Source organism: Microcaecilia unicolor, chromosome 2 (genome assembly GCF_901765095.1).
Source record: "Microcaecilia unicolor chromosome 2, aMicUni1.1, whole genome shotgun sequence".
In the NCBI taxonomy this organism is placed as follows: domain Eukaryota; kingdom Metazoa; phylum Chordata; class Amphibia; order Gymnophiona; family Siphonopidae; genus Microcaecilia; species Microcaecilia unicolor.
Genome location: NC_044032.1, coordinates 363262739 through 363277905, shown reverse-complemented (window position 1 = coordinate 363277905; position 15167 = coordinate 363262739). Strand labels below are relative to the sequence as shown.

At 42.4% G+C, this 15167-nt stretch overlaps 1 protein-coding gene across 1 annotated transcript in view; it reads right to left on the bottom strand.

Annotated features, from left to right (window-relative positions):
- SRP72 (signal recognition particle 72) overlaps nucleotides 1–15167 on the bottom strand; it is a 95296-nt gene that overhangs the window by 50671 nt on the left and 29458 nt on the right. Inside the window, exons 6-8 of the mRNA XM_030194510.1 lie at nucleotides 12298–12329; nucleotides 662–786; nucleotides 518–575 (exon numbers count right to left, since the gene is read on the bottom strand). Coding sequence (XP_030050370.1) covers nucleotides 518–575; nucleotides 662–786; nucleotides 12298–12329 — 215 coding nt within the window. The remainder of the gene's footprint in view (nucleotides 1–517; nucleotides 576–661; nucleotides 787–12297; nucleotides 12330–15167) is intronic.

The following is a 15167-nucleotide window of genomic DNA, read 5'->3' as shown; positions in this document are numbered from 1 at the left end:
TGCACAAGATTAACACACCTACCTAGGTTTTATAATAATGTACACAGCTTTAATCATAGAGTATCTTGGCTAAGGTTATTTATATTTAGGGCAGTGCTTCTCAACCCAGTCCTCAGTTTTCAATGACTATGCATGAGACAGATCTGCACATAACAGAGACAATGCATGCAAATCTCTCTCATATACATTCATTATTGATGTCCCAAAAATCCCAATATGTATCCCGAGGACTGGCTTGAGAACCACTGAGCTAGAAAGAAAAGGTCTGCACTATGAAGCAGTAGCATTCTCCATTCAAAGCAGGAGTACACTGTTCTGCTTTTCTCTCACTCTTAAGTGTTAAAAGTGATCCTCAAAATGAAGCAAAACATGGCCTTTGGCAACAAATAGCCATGATCCACCTGCTCTCTTAATTGGACATTAAAGAAAAACACCTTATAAAATGAAAGAGGTTTCCTTTAAGTCTCAAACCCAAGGCAGACTGACCCTGTTATTAAGTCAATGACAGAACATTTACCTTGTTAATGGTAATTGTATTATTGGCCACCACAGCAAGCAGTCCTACATCTGTGGGCCTGCAAAGAAGAGAAAGTTAAGAGTTTGGAAGGTAAACCTGTAATAACTCCTATGACAACACCATCTTAGCTGTTAAAGCCCTTACTTAAGTTTGATGATTTGGTTGTAGAGCTGCAGAGCCTCCTCGGTGCGGCCTTGATGCTGCATTATGTAGGCCATCTGACCATGAATGATTGCCAGCTCTGCATCTATATCTTCCTCTGTCACATCCTAAGGTAAGCATTATAGAAAAATTAACAATGGTGCACAGCTACGGACCCAAAAGACAGGCATTTAACAAATGTACTCTAAAAGCAGGAAATTTAAGGATTACAACTTTGTTGTCCCCAGAACCACTTCAAAAGATTTATTTAATAAAGCATTCAGTCCAGCAACCTCAAGCATGGGATACACTTGAAAAACTCCACAGACACAAGTACATCTACTATAATAAAACTCACCCTCAACGTTCTGAAGTCACTCAGTCACTCGCTGAAGGGTTCATGGATTCATGGTGGTGAAGCCACAACACTGACCATGTCTCTCTGCCCCGCCCTCGCATGACAGACCAATCAAAAAAAACACCCTCAACATTCTGAAACACAAAGGACCATCACATCACCGTTCCCAGGAAACACTAGGCAACGTAAGACGGACCAATCAGAGGAAACTACGTGACAATAAGGGAGGAGAATTCCACAGCAGAATGGCTCATTATCTGTGCAGCACGGAGAGCACAGAACCACCGCTGGAACGAGAGAAGAATATTCCTGCTGTGGGTATGTGCAAAAATAGACCGGGGGGGGGGGGGGGGGGAGAAATTTTTAAATGCCTAATGCCAGTACTGAAGAGTGCCAGAGGGCCTATAGCACAGACTATATTTGGGATTGCTTGACATGAAGTCAGAGGAGCCGGAAAACAACGTGCCCGTCACCATCTGGGTTGTGGGCGAACAGGACAAGCTGCGGCCCAGCTGGAAGGATTACCCACGACCCAGCCAGCAGCAAACAGCGACCAAGGAAGGGGGAGGAGTACTCCTTCCCTGCCTAGGAATCGCTAGAGACTGGCTGCCAAACTAACGAAACAACCGCACACCGACGCACCACCTCCATCATTCGAAAGGCATTCACTCTTTCTTCAACAGAAATGCAAACTAATAATACAAAACAAAGAATACATGGTTTCTCAGGCGGCTGCAGGTAACTCCCCACCCCCTTCCTCTTTCCCTTTTGCCGAAGCGGCCAACCATCCCCAGCCTCAGGCAAGCTGTCTCCCACCTCGGGGATTCCCCGAGCACCCGGAAAAAGACGGCGCTGATTCCTGCAGCGCATAAATGTTCCAGCATTCCCCTGCAGCCGGCCTGAAATGGATCAAACATACCAGATCACCCCCCGACAGCCCGAGACCGTGCTCTTATCCCTTCCACCAACTTAAAACAACCATCCCCGTCCTCAGGCAAGCCGTCACCCACTTCCAGGATGCCCAGAACCCCAGCCCAATGGAAAAAGATGGCGCTGCTTCCAACAGCACATTTCTCTTCCAGCATTCCCCTACAGCAGCCCTGAAACGGCCAAAAAATACCGACAGACAAACGTGCTCCTCTACCTTCCGCCCATCTAAAACAACACTGCTGCCTCAGCACAACACAAAAAAAAAAACATGAAAAAAAAAAACAACAACAAAGGCTGACCCCCCTACAACCACATTTACATTTCACCAACAGAAAGACCCCCCTCCACAAACCTCCTTGACAGACAAAACCACACACACACAATACAACAGACACACACCCTCAAAGCCACACACCAATCCAACCCACTTTGCCAGCACAGCACAGCACATCCCCCAACCCCCAAGCAAAAAACAAAACAAAACAAAAAAAAAGACACACATCAACAACCTGCACACACACCGCACCCTCACACACACACACACACAAAATAACTCTGTGACACATACACAAACACACAAAAAAAAACCCCACATGCTAGCGCCCATTTCATTGGTTTCGGAAACGGGCCTTTTTTACTAGTAAGTACATAAGCACCGCCATACTGGGAAAAGACAGTGGCCAATCCAGGCTTCAAGAACCCGACAACCCCCCCCCCCCCCCCCTCAAAAAAAAAAAAAAAATGAAACAAAGGACCTTCTATCCTTGGAAAAGAGTAACTAAGCTTTTTTATTAATTTCACTAATTTGAAGAGAAGACAGACTTAACAAGAACCTCTCTTCCTAGAGAGTAGCTTGCTCTCTGCTGTCAGGTTCAGAGGCAAAAGACTTTTTTATATTTCAACGGTTTTTATTGAAAACAGTGTACATTGTGTCAACATCAAATATTCAGTATGTACAATCAGTCATATAATTCCCTTCTAAACAACCAGCAAACAAATTGGTCCTACTGTTTTCACTTTGTAGTCCTTTTCCCCAATCCCCCCTCCCTTTCCCTGTTTCCCCCTACTCCCTAACCTCCCCCCCCCTTTCTGTTAACCCTCCTAATATTCTCCCTCCCCCCGGAAAACTCACAATCATCTTAAAGAGGAACTATCCCACTCAACTTCAATATAGTGTCTACAGCACATTAAGCACAAAACTCTTACCCTTAGCTGATAGGGTATCTATATATTTTCCCCAGATCTTCAAAAACTGATTCTTTCGTTTTGGGGATCCCCTGGCTTCTCTTGCCTCCCACATCAGAAGCTGATGCACCATATTCCGCCAGTGCCAAAATTCTGGTACAGCCTCCGAGGTCCAATTTTGGAGTATGCATTTCTTTGCCAGAAGACATCCCTTACGAAAAAATAGCGTTTCCTCTGAGGTATTCCCTCTAAATGACCCATAGATATCCAGCAACATTTGTGAGGGGGTTCCTATTATTTCACAAGACAGCAGGTTTGACAGATAGTTGGCCACTCTAGACCAGAAGCTCTGTATGACTTCACAACTCCAAAATGCATGATAGAATGAGTTTTCTGTGATTTTACATCTTAAGCATATTGCATTTTGTGTTCCCCCACATTTTGCTAGTTGGACTTGTGTGAAGTAGGCTCTATGAAGTACCCGAAATGCACATTCCCGATATTGGGCTCCACTTACTAAGTTTGCAATACCCTTCACTTGTCTGTTAATGTCCCAGTTGGGGAGGGCTATTCCCAAATCTTTCTCCCACCTTTCTTTAACTATTTTCAAGTTTTTATTCATCCCCACCGATCCTAATGCCTTATACACTTCAGAGACTGATGGTTCAGTGTCCGAAATTTCCTCAAAGAATTCTTTCAACTTGGACCCTGATTTTTGTCTCAATTTCTCCCCATCTAAAGAATGTATAAAATGTTTCAGCTGGCAATAAGCAAAAGTGTCCCCCCATTGCATCGGCTCATTACCCAGTATTTGTTCTCGCGATTTTATCTGCCCCTCCGCTCCCATTATGTCTTCCAAATACATTATTCCTCTTTCCTCCCATCTTTTAAATGCTGGATTCTCCAAGCCTGACACAAATTTAGGGTTCCCCCAAATGGTCATTAATTCCGTGAGTTCAGTATCCACTTCCAGACATTTTCCCAGAAACTGCCACGCCTCACGTAGCGGCGTCAACAACAAACTTCGACTTAGATATTTAGGGATCAAAGATCTCTCCACTTGCAACAATGACACCAAACGATATGGAGCATAGTATGCCTCTTCCATCTCTAGGGGGGTGTAACTATTCGATTCAAAAAGCCAATCTCTAATATGTCTCAATAAACATGCCATATTATATAGTTTCATGTTAGGCAAGCCTAGTCCCCCCTGTGACCAGCCCCCCCATAGCAGCTGGAATTTCATTTTGCAAAAGACTTTTTTAAAAATTCATTGTTTTCTCTCATAAGGACCTAAGACCAAGGTCCACTGAGCTCAGCATCCTGTCTGATAGTTGCCAGCCCAGATCACAAGTACCTGGCAGATCCCCCCCTCCCCCCCCCCAAAAAAAAAGAGATCAAATTTCTCATTTTCTGGGCTAAGCAATGACCTTTCTAAGTCTACCTTGCTAATAATTTTATGGACTCTTCCTCCGGGAATTGTCCAAACCTCTGATCTCTACTATTTTATTTGCTTTGACCATACAACTGGGCAAATAGATACCAGCACTTAATTGTGTGCTACAAGGAAAAAAAACTCTAGAATTTGTTTTTAATGTGCTGGTTGGGCCTCTTGTTTTGATGCTGTTTGAAGTTTAAAACCACCATTTCCGATTTAACCTTTCAACTCCTCTTACGATTTCCTAAATGTCTATCATGCCCTCTGTCTTTTCCAAGCTGAAGAGCCCTAACCTATGTAACCTCTTTTCATAAGGGAGGAGCACCATCATCTTTGTCACCCTTCTATGAACCTGTTCTAACAATTTATATCCTTTTTGAGACAGGGTGGCCAGAACGGCACAGGATAAAAAGGGGTAGGGATAGACCAGAAAGGCACAATGTAAGGAAACCCGATGTGGAAAAAAAAAAAAAAAAAAAAAGAGTGTTCCGCAGAAAACACATCACAAAATTGAAACCCCAAAGTTTACTAGATAAAAATAAACCTTCAAAAGTCTTTAACATATAGGCTACAAATACACAAAGGGTTGGATTTTATAAATGGTGCTCAAAAATGGGAACTGGAAAAGATCAGCACTAAACGCAATTCTATAAATGCCGAATGCCCTTTATATGTTTAGCGCCGATTCCCGTGCTCTAATTCTGGGCACCAGGCTTATGCCCTGCAGAAAGCAAGTATAAATGCCGATGCCCAAGTTGGGTGCACCGACCCAACATACACAACTTTTCAGAATGCCTATGTCCTGCCCATGGCCACACACCCCTTAAAGTTGCATGCTATGGGATTTGGACGACATGCATTATAGAATAGCATGCAGCCAGAAGCACATGCAAATCCTAATTGGTACCAATTAATGTCAAAAATTGGTAATTAGCAACCAATTATTACTCGTTAACAGCTCAAGTTACACCCACATCTCATAGCATTATCCTGTGCTGTCGTAGAGTCAGAACTGCTGCATCAGGTTTCCGTACATTGTGTCTTTTTGGTCTATCCCTACTCCTTTTTACCCTATTTGCTTTGAAGGGATACGCTTCATCTTCTTATTGTTTGTGACCAGAACTGCACACCACACTCAAGGTGCAGTCACATTATCCACAATGACACCAATATCTTTTCATAAGTGGCAACACCTAACATGAAACCTAAAATTTTATTCCTACAATTGCACATTTTACATTTCATCTGCTTGGGTCCTCTGCAAAATCTGTACACTTCACTCATTGATCCATTCTGCAGATTAATTTGAGTATGTTAAATAGCACAGCTCCCTATACAGAACCTTTGGAATTCCACTATTGACAATTTTTCCAAGTAGAAAACAGACCACCTAACCCAACCCTGTTTTCTCTATTTTAGCCAGACTCCAATCCAAAATAGGGTACTTCCTCCTATCTAGAGAATGACATGGGAACAAAGTTTGTCCCCGTCCTGCCCTGTCCCATCCCCATCCCTACAAGCCTTGAACAGTTATGTAGAACACCAGAGTTATAGAAAGAGATGTACTTACTCCTGTAAAGTGCAAAAGATGGCACATGGCAGGGATGGTGTTAGGGGAATGCAACTAGGGCAACTGCCCTTAGGACCTGACCAGAGAGAAACCAAAGCCTGCTGGAAGCTGAAGAAAGTGCAGCCTGATAGAGGGCTTTGGGGTCCCCTCCCAAATTTTTGCCCACCAACTCTGGCAGGATGTACATTTCAAATCCGACACACTTGACTCACAAAATAGAAAATAAAATTATGTTTTTCTACATTTTGGCTGGTCATTTTTATTTTTCAAATTATGTTGTCTAAGGCTCTGGTTTCTGCTTCCCTCTGTCTTCTCTTAACTCACTCACCAGGGTCTCCTGTCTATTTGACATCTCCTCTCTCTACGTTCAATATCCATCTCCCTTCTCTGTGTCCCTATACTTCCCTGTCCATTATCTCCCCTGGTTCATATCCCCACATCCATCATCACTCCATTTCCCTATCCTCTCCCCATGTGTTGAACATCACTACTCTATGTCCCTCACCTCCCTTCTGTGTTCCTATTCTCCCCCATGTCTAACATCTCCCCTCTGTGTTCATATACCATCTTCACACAGCATTTCCCCTTTGCGTCCCTGTCTCTATGTCCCCCATGTCATTTCCTCTCTGTTTCTGTTACTTCCCTGTGTCTAGCTTCTCCCCTCTCGTCCTCTTCCAGACCAATGTGTCTCTCTTCTCCAACCCCACCTCGCTTCTCTCTCGTCCCCCCTTCCAGCATCTGGCTCACCTACCTGCCCTCCTTCCCTTTCTTCTTCCCACTGTGGGTTCAGTATTTGACTCCCTCTTACTACTACTACTACTAAACATTTCTAGAGCGCTACTAGGGTTACGCAGCGCTGTACAATTTAACAAAGAGAGACAGTCCCTGCTCAAAGAGCTTACAATCTAATAGACAAGTGAACGGTCGGTCCGATAGGGGCAGTCAAATTGGGGCAGTCTGGATTCACTGAACGGTAAGGGTTAGGTGCCGAACGCAACATTGAAGAGGTGGGCTTTAAGCAAAGACTTGAAGACGGGCAGGGAGGGGGCTTGGCTCTTTCTTCCTTCCTTCCATGAGTCCAGCACCTCTTTCACTCCCCAACTCCCATGGGTCTAGCACCTCTCCCCCTCCTCCCCTTGGGTCCAGCCAGTACCTCTCTCCATTCCTATCCCCCTCCCCCCATGGGTTCCAGCCAGTACCTCTCTCCCTTCTTATCCTTCTCCCGCAGGGTCTGCCATTTCTTTCTACCCACTGCTTGTAGACTACATTTTTCTGTGGCCTGACCATGATTCATATAGGTCAGCTCTGTGGCCTTCCTTCTGCCACGTTCTGCCCTCTCTAAAGCAACTTCCTGTTTAGCGGTCAAATCAAAAGTTGCAGTAGAAAGGGCAGGATGCAGCAGAAAAGCAGCCATGGAGCCGGCCTGTGTGAATTGCTGCCAGGTCGCACAAACATATAAGCTACAAACAGCAGGTAGAAAGAAGCGATAGACCCACAGGGAGGAGAACAGGAAGGGAGCAAAGGCTTTTCACCATTCTTGACGGCAGTAAAAAGTTTTCCCTATGTTCAGTAATTCTGATTGAATTGCTACCTCAGATTTACCATGGTAAATCTGCAGTAACCATGTCATTCTCTATTCCTATCCCATGACTTTTTAAATTTTCAGAGAAGTTTTTCATGTGGGACTTAGACAAGCTATTTGATGTAGTGTATTAGGATTTTCAGAAGGCATTTGACAGTGTTTAAAAAAAACAACAAATAAAACCAAAACAAAACAAGGCGTAAGGTAAGCCATCCCATTGCTAAACAACCCATGCTGTTATTTATCTATATAAATTAATAATTTTGTTCTTTAAATTAATAACTTTTGTTCTTTACAATAGTTTCTACCATTTTGCCTGGCACAGACCTCAGACGGATGTGTTGTGTCTGGACCCAGCTGCTCTGATCACCAGACCCGGTATAGATGGCTGTCCTTCACTGTGGGGGAGAAAATCTACTTTGCTACTTCCATCTTGGCCGTGAAGGATAATTTAGTGGCGGTGGATTTGCTGACCCAGGAAGAACCTGCGGGTTTGAGCTTGTCTTTCCTCTAACATGGGCCCTTCTAGTTCATTTTGGGGCCTGTTTACTGTGGGTGGGATTGGGGGATGTTGTGTGTGGGGAGGATGTATCTTGGGGAGTGGATGTGTATGTGGATGGTGTAGATTTTGTGAGTGTGGGGATGCTCTTTGGCTGTTATTCTAGGGGAGTAATGCAGACCAATATTCTTTTCTGGATGGCCGTTAAGATTGCTTGTTCTTTTTTTCTTCTTTATTATTCTTCTTTATTACCATGTCTTCTTTGCGGTTTTTAACTTATAATGTCAAAGGCCTTAATTCCCCTCAGAAGAGGCGTTTTATTTTTTAGGGAGGTGTGTAGGGGGAAAATGGATGTAGGTTTTGTACAGGAGACTCATTTGTTGCCTCACACATCTCCTTATTCTCTCACTCTTATTACCTCTTGGTATTTTCAAGCACCCAGTAAAGTCCATAAGAAAATGAATGGGGTGGGGATATTAGTACATAAGGCTGTTCATTGCGCCCTCCAGGATACCTTGATGGATCCCAGAGGGTAGATATATTTTTGTGAAAGCTGAACTAAATGGACAGCTTTATACTTGGTCAATATTTATGCTCCAAACACTGGTCAGGGGGATTTTTTTTCCTTCTTTGGAACCTATGCTTGTGGCATTCTAAGAAGGCTGTCTTGTGATAGGGAGAGACTTTAATTTGATCTACCATCTTTTGCTCAATAATTTCTCCAGTGAAATCAAGTATGCTAAGCGGGACCGGGTACAGTTTAGACAATTTATGGCATGGATGGGTTTGAAGGATGTTTGGCGCCACTCTCACCTGGAAGAGCGTTGATTATTCTTTCTATTCGGCTTTGCACGATTCCCATACGCGGACTGATCTGTGGCTGTTAGAGCAGGGCTACTGCTCAATGGTGTCTAGGGTGAATATATAACCACGGGTTTGGTCTGATCGTGCCCTAGTTCCGTTGGTGCTTCAACACTCTCGAGAATGGGAAGGCCAGAGATTTTGGTGATTGGATGAACGAATGATGATGGATTCTAGAATATTAGAATAGCTGACAGTGGATTTTCAGAAATACTTTGCTTTTATTGATAAGGGCACCGTCGGTCAAGTATCTCTTTGGGAAAGGTTTAAGGCTTTTGTACGGGGACAGTGTATATCTCGTAGTGCATATCGGAACCAGGTCTGTAATGCTCAGAGATTGCAACTTTATTCAACAACTTTGTTCACAGTTATGTCAATTGGAAAGGGATCATCATGCTCGTCCGTCTCAGACTGTGATTGTTCGAGAGTTGGCAGAGTGTCAGACTGAGTTACAGGAACTGGATTTAGAGGATATTGCTTGCTCTTTGCAACAGACATGCCAAGAGTATTTTGAAGGTGGTAATACGGCAGGGGGTCTTCTGGCTGCTAAACTTCAGAAGCAGCAGGCCCAGAACCTTAGTTGTGCAGATTAAGACACTGGCAGGTGTAGTGGTTTCGGGAGATCAAGCAATTGGTTTGGAATTTGTTACTATACGCAGCTTTATGCTGTGGGAGCAGCAGTTGTAGAACAAGATGTGGACACATATTTGGATGGCGTAACTCTTCCTAAACTGACAGTGCTTGCGCTCAACTTTCAGATCCTGTATCGGAGGAAGTGTGTGATGTGATTGTTCACTTCCCTTTGTTTTATGTGACAGATATGGGTTGCATGACTATTTTTTTCTATCGCCAATTACAGGATTTTATTTGAAAAAAAAAAAAAAAAGTTCTGCAAGATTGGAGTAGGGGTGACCAAGCATTGCTGAAACTTTTTCATTTCAGGGTGGGTAAGGGTTTGATATCCAGATGATACAAGGCATTGTTGTATAGTAGACCTATTGTTCAATTTTATGAATGCCGTTGGGAAGCACTTCTGGGGACATCTCTGTCTGCTTCACAATGGCAGTCGATCTATACACAGTTTACGAGGGTCTCAATTGCTTCAAAATATGTGGAACATGGTTGTAAGACGTTATTCCAATGGTACTATACACCTTTACGTCTGCAAAAGATTTTTAGTTTTGGTGCTGGACAATGCTAGAGAGGCTAATTTCGAGGGGACTTTTGCATGTATATGGTGGACCTGTCCTAAAGTGCAGAATTTTTAGAGTATGGTTTCTCAATTTCTTCAAACTTTGGTGGGGCTTCCATGTCTTCCTTCGATGATTTGTTATTTACTTAATGGCTTGCATCGTACATTGGATAATGATACATCTTGGCTGGTGAATATGATAGTGGCAGCAACACGCTTATGTTTGACTTCGGATTGGTGACAGCTGGAGCTACCTAGCAAGGACCACTTGCTGTCAAAACTGACTGCTCTTAAATATGACCGTATGGGCTCTTTCTCTGTGGTGTGGAAACCTTATCGGTGCTTGCGGGATATTTCTTGATCTGGCTCCAACGGTACTGTGGGTTTGTTCACTGCAGAGATCGGAGTTCTTTGGGTTGGGGGGAGGGGATATTGTTTCCAGGGTTGTTGTATTCTCTTACTGCTTTTATTTTAACCAGTCGACATTCAGCCTGTGTTATATGGAGTTTACTGTGAACAAAGATTTTTTTTTTTTAATTGCTATTAAAGGTCTCCAGCCATTCTCGACAACTCCGCTGTTTCTTGCTTCCTGTGCCATATGGAGTCAGGCTATCTAGGAAACCTGCTGCACCAAACCAACCTGTACCACCTGTTGAAGGAAGAGAAGTGCTGGTGTTCCAGGCTCCTCCAGCCCTTCTACCAGTGATGTCCCTGGAAGACTTCAGTATCTTTACCTCTCTCTCTGCTGGTAAAGGGACACAAACCATTGGTCATCTAGCAGGATAATAAGGAATTTCTGCTAGCATTTCACTGATTTTTCATGCTGTGCCACTGGATAGTAGTGTACCCCCATCACTATACTCTTCTCCAAAATACTTGGAATTTCATAAATATTTCATATTACACTATGTTTCCAGTAGAATCTTCATCCTGTTTGACTTTATACCTTACGTAATGTAGTGCCACCCCCCACCAATTTGATCCACCTTATTTCAAGATAACTTGTATCCTTATATTAGTGTTCCACTAGTTGTCCTCCTTCCACCGGGTCTCCAAAATATCTAATACGTCTATATCTTCAAAACAGATGAAGATGTATGCACCAAAACTGGAGCTCTAGTTCTGCAGCTAGCTGTATTTTGCAAAGGAAAGCTGCAGAAGGTTGGTCAAAGTAGGCTTGAAGACCCTGCAGTCATTCTCAAAATTGTCTCCATGCTGGGTCACAATTTTAGAAGTCCTATGATGCTAGTCTAGCTGGTGAGCTACTATTCAGATGTGTGCAGAAATAAAGCAGGTTACACAGGCCAAAGGGGTCCCAACATGTACCATATATTTTAATGCTTTGCTCAGACTACCTCTAGGCAAGTGGTGTGGCAAACATCTGGTAAGGACATGCTAATAAGAACAGACCAGGATGCAGAAAAAATAAGCATAGCAAAAAACTCAAGAAGGATGACATACACACAGGGCAATCACAGGTTAGAACAAAACTAGTAAGCAGACTAGTCAGTATGTTCTTAAACTAATATTTTAAATAGTGCATATTACATATGACATTTTAAGAACATTAAGCCATTTTCAAAAGCGTCATCACAAATGGACTAATTTTAGTGCAGTGGTTTTCAACCCAGTCTTCAGGGACCACCTGGCCAGATGGGTTTTCAGAATACCCACAATGAATATGAACAAGATGTATTAGCATGCACTTCCTCCATTGCATGCAAATCTCTGTCATGCATATTCATTAAAGCTATCCTGAAAACCTCACTGGCCATGTGGTCCCTGAAGACTGACTGGGTTGAAAACCACTGTTTTAGTGTCCTTTGTAAATGAAGCAGAACTGTTTTAACTACAATGAAGCAATTATGTGATGTGGAAAGATAGAAATAATGAGATTTAAATCCTGACTTTTCAAAGTGGGTCTCGTGTCTCAGAGAAAACGCCAACCTGAATTTAAAGTCAATGTTAACCCACATGACCAACATGGAGACACAACTCAAGAGGACTGAAAAGACCCAACTTACAGAGTCTTCCGATAGTGATTGCCGACAAAGCTCTGTAAAGAAAAAAAAAAAGCACAATCAAAATAAGAAATATATATATGTTTTTCAAACCTGGAATAATTATTCTTGACTATCAATTCTGTCATATGTTAGGGACTCTTCCCATTTCATACAGAGTTTACAACAGTTAAGTATTCCTGATTCTGATGACATCCTCCTTGTTACAATGGATGTCAATGCTCTGTACACTAATATAGCTTTAGATAAATTTATGAACGTGGTTGATAAATATTTGCCTCAAACACATATTTCAGGTTCTAAATTGGCATTATCGAATAAAATGACAGAATAGTCAAGATTAATTATTTCAGGTTTGAAAATAATTTTTCCTTACAAATCACGGGCGTTACGATGGAGGCTACAGTAGCTCCAGCCATAGCCTGTCTTTACATGACTAAATTTGAGGAATACATCAATGCAAATATTGCCTAAGATAATTATGTGGAAACGGTACATCAATGATGTAATCTTAATATGGAAAGGATCTCAAGAAGAATTACACAGATTTTTTTGATTATGTTAATTGGGTAGACCCCCATATCACATTTTCTGTTTCATATAATAATTCATAGGTAAACTTTTTGGACATTGCAATCTCTATTGAACAATTGGGGTCTTTCTCCACAACATTTAGAAAAGAAACTGATAGGAATACTCTGTTACACTACTCCAGTTTCCATCCCAGACGTTTATGTAATAATATACCAGTGAGCCGACCAATTTCTCAGAATAAAATGTTTATGCTCTATAACAACTCAATATAAAATTCATGTACCAAAGATTTGTTGATCAGGGTTATCCATCTACAGCAGTGAAACAGGCATATAAACAAGCATTACATACCAAATCGAGAGTGGTTATTATTTGACCAAGCAACGAGTAATGACAACCCTTTGGTATGTGTTCTTCTTTACTTGTCTCAAGCACGTATTGGCACATTCTGCAAATTCATTCTCAATTACAAGATTTACCTAAGTTTGCCTATACACATAGCCACAATGTGGGGGAAATTCTATCTGGATTTAAACCACATATGGAACCTCATGACCATTTTAAAAGTGACCACTGCAAATACTGTTGCCATGCTTTGGAAATGGATCATAAATTCCTGGTTCTAATCAATTATTTGAAACAACATACTGACTGCTCCAGTGATAATGTGGTTTACTGTAAAGTCTGTCCGTGTGGCTTATATAATATTGGCCAAACTAGTCGCAACATTAAGTTACGTATATTTGAACACTTGAGTAATTTGCAACATAGAGAGGAACAAGGACACACATTACAGGATTTGCATTTTCTTGTCCTCTTACAAATGGTAGAGGCTATTATTAAAAACAAAATTGCAGAGCACATCCAAGGACATGGATTACTGAGACCAAGTCAACATGGCTTTTGTGTGGGGAAATCTTGCCTGACCAATTTACTTCAATTCTTTGAAGGAGTAAACAAACATGTGGACAAAGGGGAGCCGGTTGATATTGTGTATCTGGATTTTCAAAAGGCGTTTGACAAGGTACCTCATGAAAGGCTACAGAGGAAATTGGAGGGTCATGGAATAGGAGGAAATGTCCTATTGTGGATTAAAAACTGGTTGAAGGATAGGAAACAGAGAGTGGGGTTAAATGGGCAGTATTCACAATGGAGAAGGGTAGTTAGTGGGGTTCCTCAGGGGTCTGTGCTAGGACCGCTGCTTTTTAATATATTTATAAATGATTTAGAGATGGGAGTAACTAGCGAGGTAATTAAATTTGCTGATGACACAAAGTTATTCAAAGTCGTTAACTCGCGACAGGATTGTGAAAAATTACAGAAGGACCTTACGAGACTGGGTGGCTAAATGGTAGATGACGTTTAATGTGAGCAAGTGCAAGGTGATGCATGTGGGAAAAAAGAACCCAAATTATAGCTACGTCATGCAAGGTTCCACGTTAGGAGTTACAGACCAAGAAAGGGATCTGGGTGTCGTCGTCGATAATATACTGAAACCTTCTGCTCAGTGTGCTGCTGCGGCTAGGAAAGCGAATAGAATGTTGGGTATTATTAGGAAAGGTATGGATAACAGGTGTGAGGATGTTATAATGCCATTGTATCGCTCCATGGTGCGACAGCACCTTGAGTATTGTGTTCAATTCTGGTCGCCGCATCTCAAGAAAGATCTAGTAGAATTGGAAAAGGTGCAGCGAAGGGCGACTAAACTGATAGTGGGGATGGGACGACTTCCCTATGAAGGATGACTAAGGAGGCTAGAGGTTTTCAGCTTGGAGAAGAGACGGCTGAGGGGAGACATGATAGAGGTATATAAAATAATGAGTGGAGTGGAACAGGTGGATGTGAAGCGTCTGTTCACGCTTTCCAAAAATACTAGGACTAGGGGGCATGCGATGAAACTACAGTGCAGTGAATTTAAAACAAATTGGAGAAACTTTTATGTCACCCAACGCATAATTAAACTCTGGAATTCGTTGCCGGAGAACGTGGTGAAGGCGGTTAGCTTGGCAGAGTTTAAAAAGGGGTTAGACGGTTTCCTAAAGGACAAGTCCATAAACCACTAGTAAATGGACTTGGGAAAAATCCACAATTCCAGGAATAACATGTATAGAATGTTTGTACGTTTGGGAAGCTTGCCAGGTGCCCTTGGCCTGGATTGGCCGCTGTCATGGACAGGATGCTGGGCTCGATGGACCCTTGGTCTTTTCCCAGTGTGGCATTACTTATGTACTTATGTACATTCTATACATGGAGGCAATGTTTCTGAGTTACTTTTCAACAAGGAGCAACGATTCATTTATGTATGGGACACAGTTAGTCCTAAGGGTCTAAATAAAGAA